This window comes from Oryctolagus cuniculus, chromosome 7, assembly GCF_051225735.1.
Source record: "Oryctolagus cuniculus isolate XC-2025 breed Fujian yellow rabbit chromosome 7, ASM5122573v1, whole genome shotgun sequence".
In the NCBI taxonomy this organism is placed as follows: domain Eukaryota; kingdom Metazoa; phylum Chordata; class Mammalia; order Lagomorpha; family Leporidae; genus Oryctolagus; species Oryctolagus cuniculus.
The window spans coordinates 85,638,841-85,659,053 of NC_142873.1; the positions used below are offsets into that span (position 1 = coordinate 85,638,841).

The following is a 20,213-nucleotide window of genomic DNA, read 5'->3' on the forward strand; positions in this document are numbered from 1 at the left end:
TCTAGTCCGGATTGCTCCCCACAGTGTTGAATCTATAAATTGCTTTTGGGAGAATGGACATTTGGATGATGTTGATTCTTCCAATCCATGAGCATGGAAGATTTTTCCATTTTTTGGTATCCTCTTCTATTTCTTTCTTTAAGATTTTGTAATTCTCATCATAGAGATCTTTAACGTCCCTTAAGTTTATTGAAGGTATTTGATTGTTTTTGTAGCTATTGTGAATGGGATTGATCTTAGAAGTTCTTTCTTAGTCGTGGCATTGCCTTTGTATACAAAGGCTGTTGATATTTGTGCATTGATTTTATATCCTGCTACTTTGCCAAACTCTTCTATGAGTTCCAATAGTCTCTTAGTAGAGTTCTTTGGATCCCCTAAATAAAGAATCATATCATCCGCAAAGAGTGATTGTTTGAATTCTTCCTTCCTAATTTGTAGCGCTTTAATTTTTTTTTATTGCCTAATGGCCTGGCTAAAACTTCCAGAACTATATTGAATAGCAGTGGTGAGAGTTGTATCCCTGCCTAAAATGTTTAACAATCCCTGTTTAGAATGTTTAAAAATTACTTTGACTTCTTTTATTAATGTTGGGGATTTAACATGTTTATACATTTCTACTGTCCTTTGTCCTTTCTTGCCTTCCTTCTATTGTCTCAGTGTAGTTCTATCAAAGTTCAAAACTTTAGTGCAAAATTTAGGCTATAAACATTTTTCCCTCAGAATTGAAAGGCCCTCATCTCTTGTCTCCTGGGTTACAGAGTTGTTAATAAATCCATTACATTAAGTCTTCATCCTCTGTGTGCAACTTTTTATTCTCCTCTTTAAACCTTAAAGATTATCATTTCATCTTTGAAGTTTTGAAATTTCTTTTTTTTCTTTTTTTTTTAACTTTTATTTAATGAATATAAATTTCCAAAGTACAGAATATGGATTACAATGGCTTCCCCCCCCATAACGTCCCTCCCACTCGCAACCCTCCCCTTTCCCACTCCCTCTCCCCTTCCATTCACATCAAGATTCATTTTTGATTCTCTTTATATACAGAAGATCAGTTTAGCATACATTAAGTAAAGATTTCAACAGTTTGTTCCCACACAGAAACATAAAGTGAAAAATACTGTTTGAGTACTAGTTATAGCATTAAATCTCAATGTACAGCACACTAAGGACAAAGATCCTACATGAGGAGTAAGTGCACAGTGCCTCCTGTTGTTGACTTAACAACTTGACACTCTTGTTTATGGCATCAGTAATCACCCTAGGCTCTTGTCATGAGCTGCCAAGGCTATGGAAGCCCCCTGAGTTCACTGACTCTGATCATATTTAGACAAGGCCATGGTCAAAGTGGAAGTTCTCTCCTCCCTTCAGAGAAAGGTACCTCCTTCTTTGATGACCCATTCTTTCCACTGGGATCTCACTCGTGGAGATCTTTCATTTAGGTTTTTTTTTTCCCCCCAGAGTGTTTTGGCTTTCCATGCCTGAAATACTCTCATGGGCTTTTCAGCCAGATCCGCATGCCTTAAGGGCTGATTCTGAGGCCAGAGTGCTCTTAGGACATTTGCCATTCTATGGGTCTGCTGTGTATCTCACTTCCCATGTTGGATCATTCTCTCCCTTTTTGATTCTATCAGCTAGTATTTGCAGACACTAGTCTTGTTTATGTGATCCCTTTGGTTCTTAGTCCTATCATTATGATCAATTGTGAACAGAAATTGATCACTGGGACTAGTGAGATGGCATTGGTACATGCCACCTCGATGGGATTGAATTCGAATCCCCTGGTATGTTTCTAACTCTACCGTTTGAGGTAAGTCAGCTTGAGCATGTACCAAATTGCACATCTCTTCCCTCTCTTATTCCCACTCTTATATTTAACAGCGATCACTTTTCAGTTAAGTTTCAGCACTTAAGAAGAATTGTGTATTGATTACAGTATTCAACCAAAAGTATTAAGTAGAACAAACAAAAAAAAATACTAAGAGGGATAACATATTAAGCTGCTCATCAACAGTCAGGGTGAGGGCTGATCAAGTCACCGTTTCTCATAGTGTTGATTTCACTTTAACAGGTTTCCTTTTTGGTGCCTAGTTAGTTGTCACCTATCAAGGAGAACAAGTGGTATTTGTCCCTTTGGGATTGGCTTATTTCACTCAACATAATGTTTTCCAAATTCCTAACAGGGATGATGTGCTTTAGTACACGTCTTCTCGTCTTCAGTTCATTGTGCTAGGTTCTCTGTGCCTTTTCAAGGTGGAAATTTGTTCCATTTTCTGGGAATTTTCCTGTGTTCTTTCTGTCAGATATATTTATTTTCTATTCCTATAATTTGTGTTAGAAATTGAATCTTCAGGAATGATCTCCAAAGATCCTGTTTTCCATCTTTGTTTGTGTTCAAACGTTTTGATATCTGTTTTTTTCTCAATCATATTGTTCCTTTTTTATTTCTTTAGCTTTTTTATAATTTATATAAAGGAAACAGATTTCTTGTATTTCATGTATGCAGTTTTAAGAGCATAATGATACTTCTGACCCTACCCTTCCTCCCTTACTTCCACTCTCCCTCTTCCACCTTTTATTATTTTTCCTTTAATATTTACAATGATATAATTTCAGTTTACTTTATAATTATAAGCTTAACCCTCAACAAAATAAAGATTTCAACAAGTAGTAAGTAGAAAAACCACTGCTTAAGAGTATAGATATGGGCTATAAGAATAATCAAATCTCAAAATGTCAATTTTGCTTGTTTGTATGTATATATATGTGTGTGTATATGGATTACAGTTTCATTAAAAAAAACAGCATACTGTTGTTTCTTCTGTGTGATACTTACTCTTAATTCTCTAAGGATAAGAATGATAATATTCTTTGGATTTTTTTCTGCTTCCTATACTGTATTTGTTTCTTCCAAATTTCTGTTTGTTTGGGTTTGCCTTTTATGTTGGAATCACTCTTTATATGTCTGCAGTATCTCTGTTGTCACTTAAAAGTAAGACTTAAAAGTATGCTTGGAAGCTATGTGCATGGGTAGGCATGTCAACTGAGATATTCCACATAGAAGGGTATTAAGTAGGAACTTGGATGGCCATCTTATTGAACTACAAATATGTGAGACTATTGAGTTCCTTCAGATAAAAATCCTCCAATATCCTACTTGTAAAATTTATCCTGGTTGCCACCATTATTGGAGTTAAGTGAGATAGCGATTCTTGGTGAGAGAGGTTGTCTGTCTACTCGGGATATAAAGTTTAGCGGAATCCCTTTGTCAGTACTTCTCTTCCATCTTCTGCTATAATTGGTTCATTGTGCATGAGTATCCTTTAATCTCCTATTATTATCTTAAAGCATCTCAAATAAACATTCAGCCCCTTCCCCAACTTTCCCCTCCCTCCAATTTGGAGCCCTGAGCTCATTACTTCATCCAGTGATTTGGTATCGTTAATTCTTGAGTCTTTGAACTTCTGTTATATGATTTGCCTGCCTGCTTTTAGTTTTGCTGCCCCTGGAAGCTTATAGAGTTCTGTTTTCAGCCATGCTGAATGCTACATGTGCTTTTCATTTTTCAAAACTTTGTTGGTATCTCTAATCTGCTTTTCTGTCTTTTATTCATTTACCTTGTCCATATAGTTTTAAAACATACTTCTTTATTCTCATTGCAGTAAAATTTTAAGACTGATAATAAATAAACATTTTTATGTGTTTTTATGTGTTTCAGTGGCTTAAGTTACTCTTTGAAATTTTTTTGAAGATTTATTTATTTGAAAAACAGCATTACAGAGAGAGGTAGAAACAGGGAGAGAGAAGTCTTTCATACACTGGTTGACTCCCCAAATGGCTGCAATAGCCCGAGCTGAGCTGATTCCAAAGCCAGGAGCCAGGAACTTCTTCGAGGTCTCCGATGTGGGTGCAGGGACCTAAGTACTTGGGCCATCTTCTACTGCTTTCCAAGGTGTATTAGCATGTAGTTGAATTGGAAGTGGAGCAGGCAGGACTAGAACCAGTGCCGATATGGGATACCAGCACTATGTTCAGGGCTTTAATCTGCTATGCCACAACATCGACCCCACTCCTTGGAAAAGTCATTTTAAATATCTTATATTTAAATTTTAATATTTTTGATAACCAAGGCTTAAGTGTAACCTAATCAATAAATGATTCTATTTCCAGGACATATTAGGTATATAAGGCTGAGTTTTCTGTGGAATTGATAGATATAGATGCCTTTTCTTACCTGTATACTTTCCTTTTTACTCTCTCTGGGTTGGCATGCTGGCTGCCAGTGAGATACTGGCATAGATGCAATGCTTCTGTAGGATGACTTATACTATGCAGATGTGCAACTAATTATAAACATGCACAGTATGCTCAGGTTCCTGATCCCTAGGTGTGAAAACCACATGTGTAGAAATCTCTGTGTAGAATACTCATCTCCAAGAAGAACATTTCCTGTATAAATTAATCCAAAATGTGCTTATTGTTAACAGACAAGCAGTTCATTCTAGCTGCAGTCACTCCAGATACCTTCTGCCAAAAACCCTTTTTGGCATTTAACCAAAATTTTCACACATAGCTTAAAGTATTTATCATCTTATAAATAGGTTTGCATTTATCTTCTTATACACAAGATGGTTTTACATGAGGAATATTATAAATAAATAATTGCTACTTGTAACATAACCAGTAAGCAATGCTTAAGCACAGGTGTTTTGGAGCCAGACGCCAGGAGGTATCCATGTGACTTTGTTATCAATGTGACCTTGAGCAGGTTTCTAAAATTCCCTCAGCTCATTTTCAACAATTGTAAAGTAAAGATAATAATACCACACAAGACTCTGGTGTGGATAAAATGAGATAACACATGTGCAATGTCTAGCAGTGCCTGTTACATAATGAGGATACAATAAATTTTAGTTGGAAAAGAAAGAATATTCCAGATCCTCCTCTGTTCCCATATGCTCATGATACTGGAAAAATAAAACAAAATGGTTGGTAGTAAACAATTTCCTTCAGTTCCTTTACTCAGTGAACTACAGCCAGGAAGCTTGCATCTGAGTATAGATTCTGGCACCGACTATTGTACTAAGATTGTTAAAAAAAAAAATACAAAGTGAACATAGGGCAATTATTTAGGTAATTTAGTCAGTTTGGGTAAATTGGCAAGGAAAAGAAAAGTATATTGAGCCCGTATAATCTTTCAGTGATTTCATTTTAAACATTTTATTTTTTTCTTTCCTACTAACTGGAAAGAATATAGCTTAGAGACTTAACTGACCCAGATATATACAAATTTAAAAGTGAGAATTCATTAAAATTGATGCAATACCATAATAATTTAGTTACTCAACAGTAAAGGTTAATATTATAAATTACTGTATAAAGTGTTAATACTGTGCTCTTTATCTAAAATTTGATAATTTTTAAATCTTTTAAATTGCCATAGATATATACATCCTTAATTATGTACACATTGTGTAATGTCCAATCATGGTAAATACATCTATGTGATAAAATATTAACAGGTAGAAGGGTTTTTGGGTTTCTATATTTGTAAATCATTTATCCTCCCATATCTATTTTGTTAGGCATATACTTGAATGAAAGTGCTTTAAAAGTTTGTGGAAGAATGTGATTAAAGGGTAAATTTATTTTGGAGTAAGAATATTTTAAAATCTTTACATAAGTTTTTTTCAAAATGCCACATTTTCCATGAACTTTGTGAAGACTCCTGTACTCTACTCCCACTTGGAGTCAGCTCTAAAACCACTGCATTTATGAATCAAAAACTTGGGTAGAAGTGATTGTTTAATACTAAGACTCGATTTCTGCTTACTGCTTATTACTTCTCCTTACTCACCTCTCCTCCTCTGTTTCTCTCGTTTTTCTGTCCTTTTACTTTTATTCTAACTTGTCGTGTAATATCAACACTACTTACTATACTACTTTTTATTTTTCAAATAAAAAGCAAGTAAGTTTGAGTTGTCTGTACCTCTATCCAAGTGTTAGCTTTGCAAGCTTAGAAGACTGATTTTAGTAACAAATGGAGAGGATCCATTTCTCATCAGTGTGTCACAAAATAACAATGAACAAAAATTGCACTGAAAATCTAAGAAAGAGGTAATGGAAGCTGAACCCTGTGGGGTGAATGAAGCTTGGCCTAGAGGTACACATTTAGCAGGAGTTGGAAGGAATGGGATGAAAAAACAAGTAAGTTTTGATACGGCAAGAAACTCAGTGAAGAGTAAGAGAGTGGAGAGTGCTGTGGAGTGAGCAGATCTATCCTTGAGGAGAAAGGTGAGTGACTGGCAGTGCAGGGCAGTGAAGTTAGAGGCAGGTCCCCAAGATGACCCTTTTTTCTAACACCGGCTTCAAGTTTGAGGGTCCTCAGGACCACCTCAGTTTTAATCACTTAAGAAAGACTCACAGAGCTCAAGGAAATCTGCTTGGGGGGTGAACCAACAGAAGGAAGACCTTTCTCTCTGTCTCTCTCTCTCACTGTCTAACTCTGCCTATCAAAAAAAAAAAAAAAAAAAAAAAAAAGAGTCACAGAACTCAATGCTCAATGAAATCTGCTACACTTACACTTTTGGTTTGTTGCAACAAAAGGATACAAATCCCAAGAATGAACTGTTTTAGAGCATCTTGAGCAGAGAAAACAATAGTTGCAAATACTGTGCCTTAAAAACAAGACCTAAATGAAAGATCTCTGCGAGTGAGATCCCAGTGGAAAGAACAGGCCATCAAAGAAGGAGGTACCTTTCTCTAAAGGGAGAAGAGAACGTCTACTTTGACAATGACCTTGTCTAAATAAGATCAGAGTTGGCGAACTCAAAAGGTTTCCATGGCCTTGGCAACTCATGACAAGAGCCTAGGGTGATTACTGAGGCCATAAACAAGAGTGTCAATTGTTAAGTCAACAACAGGAGTCACTGTGCACTTACTCTCCATCTAGGATCTCTGTCCTTAATGTGTTGTACAATGTGAATTAATGCTATAACTAGTCTTCAAACAGTACTTTATACTTTGTGTATCTGTGTGGGTGCAAACTGTTGAAATCTTTACTTAGTATATACTAAACTGATCTTCTGAATATAAAGATAATTGAAAATTAATCTTGATGTGAATGGAATGGGAAAGGGAGTGGGAGATGGAAGGGTTGCAGGTGGGAAGGAAGTTATTGGAGGGAAAGCCGCTATAATCCAAAAGCTGTACTTTTGAATTTTATATTTACTAAATAAAAGTAAAAAAAAAAAAAAGGAGTGCAGTGGATTAAGGAATTAGGAAGTCTAGTTTGGCTAGAGCAAAATAAAGCAGGGTGAGATGATAGAATATGAAATCGGAGAGATAAGAAAAAGACAAATGACATTAAGTTTCATATACCGTTAGAGGTTTTTGATCTGGAAAGTGCCATGCTGTAATTTCTTTTATGAAAAGATTATGCTGGTTGCTTGTAAGGTTGTAGAGCTCTTCACTGAGAGAAGCACTAAAGAAGGGAAAACAAGGTTTTAGAAAAATGTCCTGAGTTAGAAGTGCTTTGTTGAACAACTGCTGTCTCCTGGATAAATTTGGTAGCAGGTTGGATATACAGGTGCTGAAGAGAGGTTTGTGCATCAGCCTATGTGGTAGTTGAAGCCATCATTTGGATGAAATCATTACGTCTGATGATTACAGTAAAATGAGCAAGTCCTTGTTTTAGTGATACCACCACTTACTTGACATTTAATAAGCAAATGAAAGAGATGCAATCACTTTTGCTGTTAGGTCACATTTGTTACTGAAAAAGTCACTGTGTTAAGAATAGGCTCTATAGATTGCTTGTGTTTAAATTCTGCTCCTACACTTCCTGGTTAGGTGACCTTGGGCACTAAGTTTCCCAGTGACTTAATTTTCATAACTGTTTTAAGGGAATAACAACAGTATCTACCTTTTAGGATTGTTAGAATTACGTGATTTAATGCAATAAAGTTCTTGGAATGATGCTTGCTACATAGAAAGAATTTAATAAATGCTGCTATTGTTCTTAAAAAATAAGAAAACATAATATAGTACCTAGTTCATAGCATTCTTTTAAATGGTAATTGATTTCCTAAATGACATGAACTGTATTTATTTCCTGAGTAAGACCACTCAGGAAACAAGTAATTTGCCATAAACAACTTAGTTATTTCTTGTTGTACATACTGGTACCAAATATCTAAATTCTACCCCAAGTTATAACATGGTGATACTGAGGATCAGGCCTAAATGAAATGTTGAATAGTCTTTCTTTTTCTTTTCTGTTTTGTCTCCTGTTTTCCCTAACCCCTCTCATATTTGCCATCTACCCTTAAGAGTTCGCTATTCTTTCTTCCCTTAACATATGCTCAAAACATTTAAATGTATGCATGCTCAAGTATGAAAGTTGAAAACTAGGATGAAAAATCAGTTTTCCCTCAGATGCAAACTCTGGAGACTACCTGGAGAGTACTGCCCCAGAGTGGGATTCTATGGGAGGAAAGTAACCCTGGCATAATTGATTAGTGTGGTTTGCCAGGAGTTATATGCAGTGGTGTGGAGAATACAATGACTGTGAGACAGTGTAGGGACTTGGAAGTCAGACCACCAGCTGCCTTACCATGTATCAGCTGTGTGACTTCGATGAAATTATTTAATCTCTCTGTGCCCCAGACTTTTCATCTGTGAAATGGCATGGACTGTAAATATAAACTTGAAGCCATGAGATATGATCTTTCCACTTCTCTTTTTGGGTATCAGACAAAAGAAATAACACAAATGAAATAATAGATAAACCTTCATTTTTTGAAAACTAGGGGACTAACATTTGCAAGCCCTATAAGCATGCTGCAAAAAGCTTATGTCTCAAAGAGTGAAGTCAATAATAAGATTGTTAAAAAGCACCAGCAAAAACAAACTTCCTGAAGGTGAAGAGCACACTCTGAAGTACTTAACCTTTAGTCTTGTAGCCAACAAGTACTAGAAGATCTGAGGAGGGCAAAACTGCCCAGGAGAAAGATCAAGAATGAACAGATAATTGCTAAGTGACTAATAAAGAACGATCTCAGAACATGCAAGAAAGCCCCTTCCTGAAGGTCCATTTTGAAGCGTGGACCAGTATGAGTGGATACAGGGGAAGGAGAATGTCAAGGCGCAAACAGAGCTGGCTGCAGAAGACATCCTGGTCTGGGTTAAGACATCCTGGTCTTAGGGAAAAGGTGGGGCTATTTGAGAACATGCTGATAATGTTGAAGCAGTGCCTTTGTGTTTTGAGATTTGGAAGGCATGGCTCTTTGTCTTCTTCCTCAGCAGTAAACTGAAGGACTAGGAAATTGTGGGTAATAAAAGGAATTGGTATGGTAAATAAAAAAACACAAAGAAAATGTAGGGAAAAGCAGCAGAAATGGGAATTTACATGCACAAAGCAGTGCTGGTAAACAAATAACAATGGTGACAAAATATTTATCCAAAGAAAACAATCTTATTTATGAAAGAAGATGATAAAGCAAGAAATATTTGACCTCAGGGAAAAGGAGGATATGACAATAAATTAAAAGGATATATGAGCTCAGGAAACTTTGAAGTTATAGAAAAAAATATCTTATAAATGGTGATGAAATTTGAAAAAGCGCAGAGGGAAATTAGACATTGTAGGTGACACAGTAAAGGTAGATTTGAGAAAGTCAAACAGAAGTAAAGATCAACAGATTTGAAAGAATTATGGAGAAATGATACACATAGGAGAGAGCATGATCCAAAATACTGATGACAGGAATTTTTGAAGAAAAACACCAAACTATGAGTTAGAGCAAATATCCAAAGATATAATTCTTGATGTGTTTCTGAAGTAAAAAAAAAAAAAAAAAAAAAAAAAAAAAAAAAAAAAAGACGTGAAATCTATACCATGAATGGGCATAGTATGCACTGGAAACATTTACTCAGAATGGTCAATAGGGAGTCATAAGGTTAATAAAATCTCTGCATTTCAAAAACAAAGAACAACTGTATTGGACATACTGGTAAAGATTGAGTCACAAGGAGAAAAAATTAATGGACCTCAAATTTCTCTTCATAACATTTAACCCTTGAAGATGGTTTAACAATATCTGTAAGATATCCCAGGCAAGAAAGTATCAGTAAAGAATTCTATATACAATGACACTGAAGGCATAATCTACATATAGCAATTCTGCAAGGTCCAACACTCAGGAAATGTTGTTCCCACGAATGCTTCTCGAGGAAACCAGTAGAAGATAAACTTCAGCAAAGGAAAAGGGACTAAGGAAACTACTGCAAAAGGCTGGCTCTGTTTACCAGAAGAAAAAATGGGACTAGAGCAGTATATAAATGTCACTTGAACATGTAGGAATGAAATAACTACCAAAAATAGGAGGGAAAAAAGATGGGGTATAGAGGGGATGTTGCTGATTGTTTTATCTGTAGAAGCTGGGAATTACATAATCCAAAGTTAATAAGAAACAGAAGCATAAAGATATTTAACAATCAAATGGTAACACCAAACTAAATACTTCTGTTGACTAATATTAGATGGTATGGGAAGAATAGGGCCAGTGCCGTGGCTCACTTAATTAATCCTCTGCCTGTGGCGCCGGCATCCCATATGGGCGCCGGGTTCTAGTTCCGGTTGCTCCTCTTCCAGTCCAGCTCTCTGCTGTGGCCCGGGAGGGCAGTGGGGGATGGCCCAAGTGCTTGGGCCCCTGCACCCGCGTGGGAGACCAGGAGGAAGCACCTGGCTCCTGGCTTTGGATTGGCGCAGCGCGCCGGCCGTGGCAGCCATTTTGGGGGTGAACCAACGGAAGGAAGACCTTTCTCTCTGTCTCTCTCTCTCACCATCTAAGTCTGCCTGTCAAAAAAAAAAAAAAAAAAAAAAAAAAAAAAGATGGTATGGGAAGAATGAAAGGGGAAGAAAAGAAAACACTGCTCAACTGAAAGAAGGAATAAAGGTATAAATTAAGGACGAGGGGCATTCTACCAGGGTACTTCAAAAAGTTTATGGAAATGAATTTAAAGATAAGTTTATTTTGGTGTAAAATTCAAAATCCTGGGATGGGTTTTTGGTGCATTGGTTAACACACCACTTGGCATGCCAGCATCCCATATTGGAGTGCCTGGTTTTGAGTCCAAGCTCTGCTCCTGATTCCTGCTTCTTGCTAATGCATATCCAGTAAATGATGAAGTGATGACTCAAGTACTTGGGTTCCTGCCACCCACTTGTAATTCCAGAGTCCTGGCTTTGACCTGGATTTGTGGAGTAAACCAGAGGATCCTTGTCCCTGTCCCTCTCCCTCCCTCTTTCTCTCCCTGTCTCCCTTTCTCTCTGCCTTTCAAATAAAGATAAGTAAATAAACATGCAAAACTCATGCATGCACTAGATCCATTCCATTAAATTCCATTAAAATTCCATTAAAAATTCATGTTATGAAAAAACGTATGCATGGATTTCAAAAAGTTTTTGCACCAAAATAAGCTTATTTTTTAAAGATTTATTTATTTATATGAAAGAGTTACACAGAGACAGGAGATGCAGAGAGAGAGAGGTCTTCCATCTGCTGATTCACTCCCCAATTGGCTGCAACCGCCAGAGCTGCACCCATCCAAAGCCAGAAGCCAGGAGCTTCCTCTGGATCTCCCACATGGGTGCAGGGGCCCAAGGACTTGGGCCATCTTCTGCTTTCCCAGACCAGAGCAGAGAGCTGGATTGGAAGTGGAGCAGTGGGGTCTCATGCACATATGGGATGCCAGCATGGCAGGCAGTGGTTTTACCCACTACACCACAGTGCCAGCCCCATAAGCTTATTTTTTAATCCCATTTTTCCAAGAACTTTTTGAAGTACTCTTATAAGTTTAAAAGTAATGCTTAGAATCCAAAACACAAGTTTTCTAAATCTCAAAAGAACTATACACAAAAAGCAAAGCAAATAAACCATGTATAGTGAAAGACTTTAAAAATTAAAGTGGTAAAGCAGTGTACAATCACATGACAGATTAAACAAGCCATAACAGTAAAGTTAAACAGGTTTAGAATATATAAAGAAACAATTCCAGCAGAATCACAAACAAATCAGGTTTTTTCCTCTTTAACAGTGATTTAAGAAATCAAAACAAAAGCTTGGGCAAAGGCATTTCAGGCAAGTGAAAACAAAATGAAAAGGAAGAAAAAAGAAAAGAAAAAAAACAGGAAGGGAGCTTAGTTTTACTGCCAGATAAAAAAATTAGCAACATCCCCTATATCCTAACTCCCAAATAAACTAGACATAAAAGTGTTTTTATAAATCTAGAAAGTACAGTACTCAATGACTACATGAATTTTATGACTGTGTATAACCACCATGGTATCAGTATTCATATAGCAGAGACCACAAAAGCCCAGATTAAACATGATAGTGGTAAGAGGGTTACCTCTCTGCCCATGACAGACTAACTGTATAAAAATAAGCAAGGGTATACAGGATATAAATAACATAATGAAGTACAACTGACTGGTATGTATGAAATTCTGGACCCTGAAACTTTGTAACTGCTTGTGAAATATAAACTGACCAGTTATTAGGCCTAATTAAGTTTCAAAAATTAACAGTGGGAGTGTGAAAGGGAGGCAGAGGAATGGTTGGAGTGTGGGCAGGAGGGAGGGTAGGGGGAAAAGTATGACTGTGTTCCTAAATCTGTTTATATGAAATACATGAAACTTATATAACTTAAATCAAATAAAAAATATTTAAAGTGCAGATGAAACACCATTCTCTGGTAATAATAAAGTTGATTTTGAAAATTTATTTTCATTTTATTTGAAGGCAGAGGGACACACACATACACACAGAGTGAGATCTTGCATCCACTGGTTTACTCCACAAATGCCCATAACAGCTGGGACTGGGCCACTCCAAAGCCAGGATACCAGAATTTCCTGTCTCTCTGTGATTGGCAGGGACCTAAGTCCTTGAGCCTGCTGCCTCTGAGGATACACGTTAGCAGGCAGCTGGACTGGAAGAGTGTAACCAGCACTTGAGCCAGGTACTCTGACATGGGGTGTGGTAGTCCTGAGTGGCTACTTAGCTGCTGTGCCCAGCAATCACCCCAAAGTTAAATTTTATAGCATTTAGATAATAAAAAGCCTCTACTAATTGGAAAATTTAAAGTTTTCTCTTAAATCTCTTGGGATAAAGAGAAAATACAAATAAAATTATTTTATAGAAAACAACAAAAATGAAGATACCACATATCAAAATCTGTGGTATATGGTTAAAGTATTATGCCTTCCTCAATATGGAAGGAAGGAAAAATAAAAGATTAAGTACTCACTTCATAAATTGGAAAAAGAATAAAATGGAACAAAACAGGAAAAGATAACTAATGAAAACAGATAATGAAATTAATGATAACAGAAATCGTGTAAAGGAATCTATTTATATAAGTATTTTAAAGATTTATTTATTTATTTGAAAAGCAGAGTTGTAGAGAGGGAGAGACAGAGAGAGATCTATCTACTGGTTTACTCCTCAGATGGTCACAGGGGCCCAAGGCCGGGCTAGGCCTAAGCCAGGAGCCTGGAACTCCATCCAGGTCTGCCATGTCAGTGGCCAAGACCCAAGCACTTGGGCAATCTTTTGCTTCAAAGCTATATTTTGAAATGACCAATGATGACAATGAATTAAGAGCAAAATATTCAAAATTATAAATTGGAGAGTAAACAACCACAGAAATAGGAAAACAAAAATAATTAGAATATTATATGAAGAGCTATGGATAATACATTTAAGACCTAGAAGAAATTGTTCAGTACCAAAACTTTTAAAATTGACACAGGATACAGCAGGAAATAGAACAAATCAATTAACATAGAAGAGATTGGGAAAGTGAATGAAGAACTATAAATAAAAGAACCAACTGAAAGTTTGATTTACAGATGTGTTTTATGTAACTTCTGGGAACAAAAATATAATTCTGAAATTATTTAAATTGCTCTGATACATAGAAATAATGAAATTTTAATGAAATAATTTGATAAAGGAAGACAATAAGAGAAAATATAAGTTACTTGATTTGTGAATATTGTTGTAATGATACCGTATAAATTATTAGTCAAGAATCCAGTAAGGTATTCAAAAGAATAACACAAAACTGGAAAGTAGATTTTATTTTAGGAATGCAAAGTTGTTGCACTAACACAAAATTTATTGAATAATAAATAATCAAAGATAATTTGATTGTTAAAAAAGCATTTATTTGTCATAAAACATCAATAAAAAGAGAATGAGGGAACATACTGATAGACATGTAAAGAAATATTGAAAGCACAAATATACACTCCAAAGTTTTCAAATAACACTCTTCCTAGTAATATTTCCTTTTAATAGGATCAGAAATTTGAGGCAATCATTGGCAAGGGGTCTCTAAAACAGGAAATTTTCTTCTGGCAAGCTGTAGCCCTTGTTATATCAGTTACAGTGGTTTATTCTTTTGTGTATTGGTAGCTTATTTAGCATCAGAGAATTACAACTTCGTATACTTTATGACTGCACCCTCTTTAAATTTTGGCATTGTTATTTTCCCAGGTGCAGTTCTTCCAGTTTACTTCTCAGATTGAGATGTACATATTTTTAGAGTCAAGAAACCTTGAGTGAGGGGAACTGAAGTCACAGACTAATGTGCCATGTGTATCAGGAGGTATAAAATTAGTTAGTTTAACTGATAAGTAATTTATATTGTGTGTTAAAACACATTATTATGGATTAAAATTTTGCATAAATTGAGAAAGCATGAGAAAGGTAATTTTTGTGATTATGTGGGTCTGCTTTGAAATATGCCCCCAAATCCCTGGAGATGCTTCTGATTCTACACTACTGTTGGGAATATATTGGTAGAAGAGTTTGAGACATACTATCAATATCAGACGTGGACGTTTGTCCAGAGGCTCCTCAGTTCACAACGAAGTCATGTCTGTCGCTCCCCCTCTTCATGGAGGAACGACACTAAACCCTGCCTAGGCTTCATATCCGAGTCACGGCACCATTATGTCGCTCCCCCTCTTCGTGGAGGAACGACACAGGACCCTGCGCTGTTCTTTCGCCTGCTCGGCCCTCCCCGGGTTTGCTGCTGGTTCTTCCCGGGTTGGCTACTGTCCCTTCCACCTCCGTGGAAGGGCGGTTCCCCCTGCCACATTCCCCACTTCCGCAGGGGAGCGGCACACCGCCGGCCGGCTCTCTCGGGGGTTGCACAGGTGTTCCTTCGGATGTTCCCCTTAGATGTTCCCCTTAGATGTTCCCGGTGCATGCCGTCTCACTCCTCCTTTATAGTCCTCCTCCACCAATCCTAACTCGGCTGCCCACACACCGAGTACGCTGCTCTCCAATCAGGAGCAAGTCCTACAGTTTATTGGCTGAACTGGAGGCAGCTGTGTAGAAGCTGTTTTCTTTTCTCCCAGCGCCATATTGTGGGAGAGCAGATGCATAGAATAAGTCTTAATTCCAGTAACTTAGTCTAGTCCGAGTTGCTCCCCACAATGTCCTGATAAACCAATTCAAAATGAAAATTTTCCTAAATTGAAAATGCTTTTGTAAACCTAGCCTACTGACATCATGGCTTTGCTGTACAGTGTGGTGTAGATTTAGAAAATCAACTGGTTATCTTTGTGATCTCGAGCTGATTGGCAGTTGGGCTCACTGTCGCTACCTACCATCAAAAGAGTATTATACTGCATGTTGTTTGCCCAAGAGAAAAAGCAGAATTCAAAAAATTTGAATTATAGTTACTACTGTACACAATTATATAGTCAAAAAATGGGACACCATCTGTATCTTTTAAGATAGTTCTAAAAATACAACAATTTTATTGGTAAAATAATGGTTGTGCCAACCCCAAAACAAAATATTTGAGTGTTTTGTGAAGATTCCTATGAGAAAACATTTTAATTGTATAACTGTACTTCAAAAATTCATGGGAAGTGGAATTAAAGCCTAAATTTATTTTGGTATAAAACCATTTTGAAGTCCATGCATATTTTCATATTATTCATTTTCTGCACACTTATTGAGAACCCCTCATTGGTGCATTAAATGAGAATGATATTCAGTAATCATTTCTATAGCTCTCAGACATGGGACAGAGTCTCCATTGTATTTTGTTACTTGTAAAGAACACAAATTATTAAATATCTACTAATTTTCTTCAAAAGAAAAATTAAGGTGACTTAAAATGTTCCTAGTTAATCTTCAAACACTTATTATTCTTAACTTACCACAATTCTTTAGCATTTCTCATTGTGGATGATTATATATTATATATATATATCTTTATATATACAGAGATACAGATGACCCTTTATAATTCAAAGAATAATGAAGATCATTCAACAAACTAAGCTGTTCTATATTTTTAAGAAAGGATTTACCATCTTTTACAAATGGCATTTGATTTAACATGACTTGAAATGTCAATTTCAGATCTGATCTCACCTAGCTGAGTCAAATAACAAGTTGATTTTTGCAAGTTTGACCCATTTCTCCTTAATGCGGATCTCATTAATATTTTTTAAAGATTTATTTTAATTATTTGAAAGAGTTAAAGAGGTATATATATAGAGAGAGATAGAGGTCTTCCATCTGTCGGTTCACTCCCCAGATGGCCGCAACAGCCGCAGCTGAGCTGATCTGAAACCAGGAGCCAGGGTCGTCTTCTGGGTCTCCCACATGGGTGCACAGGCCCAATCCTCTGCTGATTTTCCAGGCTCATTAGCAGGGAGCTGGATCAAAGTGGAAGAGCTGGGACTTGAACCAGCACCCACATGGGATGACAGCACTGCAGACCAGGGCTATAATATTCTGTGCCATAGCACCAGTCCCAGATGTCATTAGCTTTTAAGTTCTTTCACTTGTTTGTTTGTTTTTAGAGATTTTATTTCTTTATTTGAGAGGTAGAATTACAGACAGTGAGAGGGAGAGACAGAGAGAAAGGTCTTCCTTCCGGTGGTTCACTCCCCAAATGGCCGCAACGGCCGGAGCTGCGCCAGTCCGAAGCCAGGAGCCAGGAGCTTCTTCCAGGTCTTCCACATGGGTTCAGGGGCCCAAGGACTTGGGCCATCTTCTACTGCTTTTCCAGGCCACAGCAGAGAGCTAGATTGGAAAAGGAGCAGCCAGGACTAGAACCAGTGTCCATATGGGATGCCGGTACTGCAGGCAGAGCATTAACCTACTGTGCCACAGTGCTGACCCAAATTTTAAGTTCTAAATTAAAGAAGTAGGTGACATCTGATGCTCCTAGGAAATGTGTATTAACTGAAGTAACAAATAAGAATCCTAGTCAAATGGGAACATTGTGGGAGCTAAACTAATTCTTTAAAATTTGGATTTAGAGATATTGATATGTGGGTATGTTTGTGGATGTACTTGCATACACTTTATTACACTGTTGTGCATAACATCTTATTCTTCAAGCCCTATCTCTTTTTATCTGGAAATTAGTCATTGATAGAGTATGCTTATTTGGCAATTACTGTTGATACAAGAATGATTTCTCATACCCAAACATTTATATGAACACATGAATGCATAAGAGTAAGATTCTTTCTTTCTTCCTCTTTCTCTCTCTTTTTAATTTCCAGGCATAGATATTCTTCATCAACTAGGCCTTGGAGGCAAAGATGTAAGACACTCATCATCAGTGACTGCTCTACCATCATCATCTACACCATTACCTCAGGGGTTCCATGTAACAGAATCAGGTGTCATTTTAAAAAATGACACTTATATTGAGTCACCTCTCATGAACATTTTACCTGCCAATTTAGGACAGTCATTTACAATGTTAATTGGGTTACAGTCACATAGAATGAACAATGCATTTCTCTTCAGCATTAGAAATAAGAATAAGCTGCAATTAGGAGTCCAGTTACTACCTAAAAAGTTAGTTGTACATATTGGAGGAAAACAATCTGTAGTTTTCAACTCCAGTGTTCATGATGGGCAATGGCACTCATTTGCCATTACTGTTACAAACCAAGTTGTCTCCATGTTTGTTGAGTGTGGAAAGAAATATTTTAGCAGAGAGACTACTTCTAAAGTCCCGACTTTTGATTCTAACAGTGTGTTTACCTTGGGAAGTATAAATAATAATTCAGTCCATTTTGAAGGAATAGTATGTCAGTTGGATATTATTCCTGCTGCTGAAGCATCTGCAGACTACTGCAGGTATGGGAAACAGCAGTGTCACCAAGCAGACAAATTTCGACCTGAAACAAGCCTTCTTCGCACAACCATCATAGCAGCCAAGATACCAGAGAGCTCTCCCCTGCCCAAACAACGTGATGAAATAGGACTGTCAGAGGATATATTTACGGAAGGCAAAAGCATTCTAAATATCATCAATGACTCTGCTACAGTGCAAAAAGTACAAGAACACCAGATGTCAAGATCTCAGTTAACATCTCTTCATTCAGGAAATATCTCTGCTGTGGATCTCACCAACTATGGGATTCAGGTCAAAGAAATGACCACTGAGAAACATACACAGACAAATTTAAGCCAGTCAGTGACTCATCATCGATTCAGTGATACAAGAATGAATGCCAGTGAGAAACTGATTTCTCCCTTAAATGTTTCTGACAATATCACAGCGTATGATGATAAAGTAACTGCTTTGCCACTGTTTAAGAAAATGTCATCTATTCTTCCACGTTTAAAACAGGATGCAATCACTGATCATAACAAGGCTATCACAGCAAATCTACACACTAATGAACTAATGGAAATGCAACAGATTTTAAATACAACCTTCTATAGAGTGACAGATGAACCATCTGTGAATAACCACCTTGATCTAAGGAAGGAAGGTGAATTTTATCCTGACACTACTTACCCCATTGAAAATAGCTATGAAACTGAGCTTTATGACTATTATTATGATGAGGATCTTAATACACTGCTTCGCATGGAGTATCTGAGAGGGCCAAAAGGGAACACTGGACCTCCTGTAAGTTGCTTTTTGTTTCTGCTTTTACATATACCTTAATGCATTAATATATAATATATTTGAACCCAACAATATACAACAGGTTAGATGTGTCACAAAAATGTGTCCTGGCAGTGAGGAATTTATGGTTCCTCGAATACTTCTGCTAGAATGCAATCCTGGCTTAACATTATACCTCTTTTATTGTAATTGTCAGGATGTAAACACTGCTAAATTATGGTAAAGTGGTAGACAAGCTATATAAGCTATATGATTTTCTTGTTCAGCTGAGACTCAACTAGGAATTCCAGTGCCAAATATAGAGCAGCATTATTTATTTTCAAAAAAGTCATAAACTTACTGCATAGCTGTGCTGTGAGAGGGATATACAAGTCATGGTAGATTTAAGAAAAATATAAAGTGAATTTTTGGCCTAGTGGTTAAGACACTTGTTAGGATCCCCGCATCACTTGTTGGAGTGCCTGGGTTTGGTACCTGACTCTCTTTCCTGATTCCAACTTCTGACTAATGAGAAGCCTGGGATGCAGCTGTGATAGCTCAAGTAATTGGATTCCTGCTACCCGTGTTTGAGACCTGAATTGAATTCCCGACTCATGGCTTCATTCCAGCCCAAGCCTCAGCCTGTTGCATGCATTTGGGAAGTGTAGCAGTGGCTAGGAACACTGAACTCTCTCTCATATAAGTAAAAAATTTAAAAAACATATTTAATGCATCAATTAAATATACTTTCAGTCAAATAGCATCAAATAGATTAAATAAAGTGTAAAGTTTATTTTAGATAACAATTATGTTGAAGTGAGTCACTAATGGGGAAAATAAATCCCTGACATTATCATTCTAAGTGAAATACCTTCATTTCCATCAAGAGTAACATATTTCATTGTATATAAATATGGTTCACTGCCTTTATGGTTTAAAGAAATATTCTACCTGCCTTATACAAAAATAATCTGTCAGTCCATTCAGTGGAAAAAAACAACCAAGCAACGTATGTAATAACATGTAAACAAAACTGTGATATAATAAGCTTAATTTTTCTTCCTCTGTTTCTTTAGTTATGGGTACAATTAGAGATCAGCATTAAAATATTTCTCAAATCATTTAAAAACCACTTAAAGCTAATCAAATCACAACATTAGAACAATTGTTTTTGCCTTTTACATTTGTATACCTTTAAGGATTTACTCATGTATTTAGAAATTAATATTTTTCAAAATTGCAAGTAGACTAAAATATAT

At 36.7% G+C, this 20,213-nt stretch overlaps 1 protein-coding gene across 1 annotated transcript in view; it reads left to right on the plus strand.

Annotated features, from left to right (window-relative positions):
* The window catches only part of COL24A1 (collagen type XXIV alpha 1 chain), a gene marked incomplete at its 5' end in the record, with an annotated part of 418,086 nt that overhangs the window by 16,442 nt on the left and 381,431 nt on the right, over positions 1–20,213 (plus strand). The window contains one exon of the mRNA XM_089299394.1: positions 17,609–18,975. Within this exon, the coding sequence (XP_089155520.1) occupies positions 17,609–18,975 (1,367 nt within the window). The remainder of the gene's footprint in view (positions 1–17,608; positions 18,976–20,213) is intronic.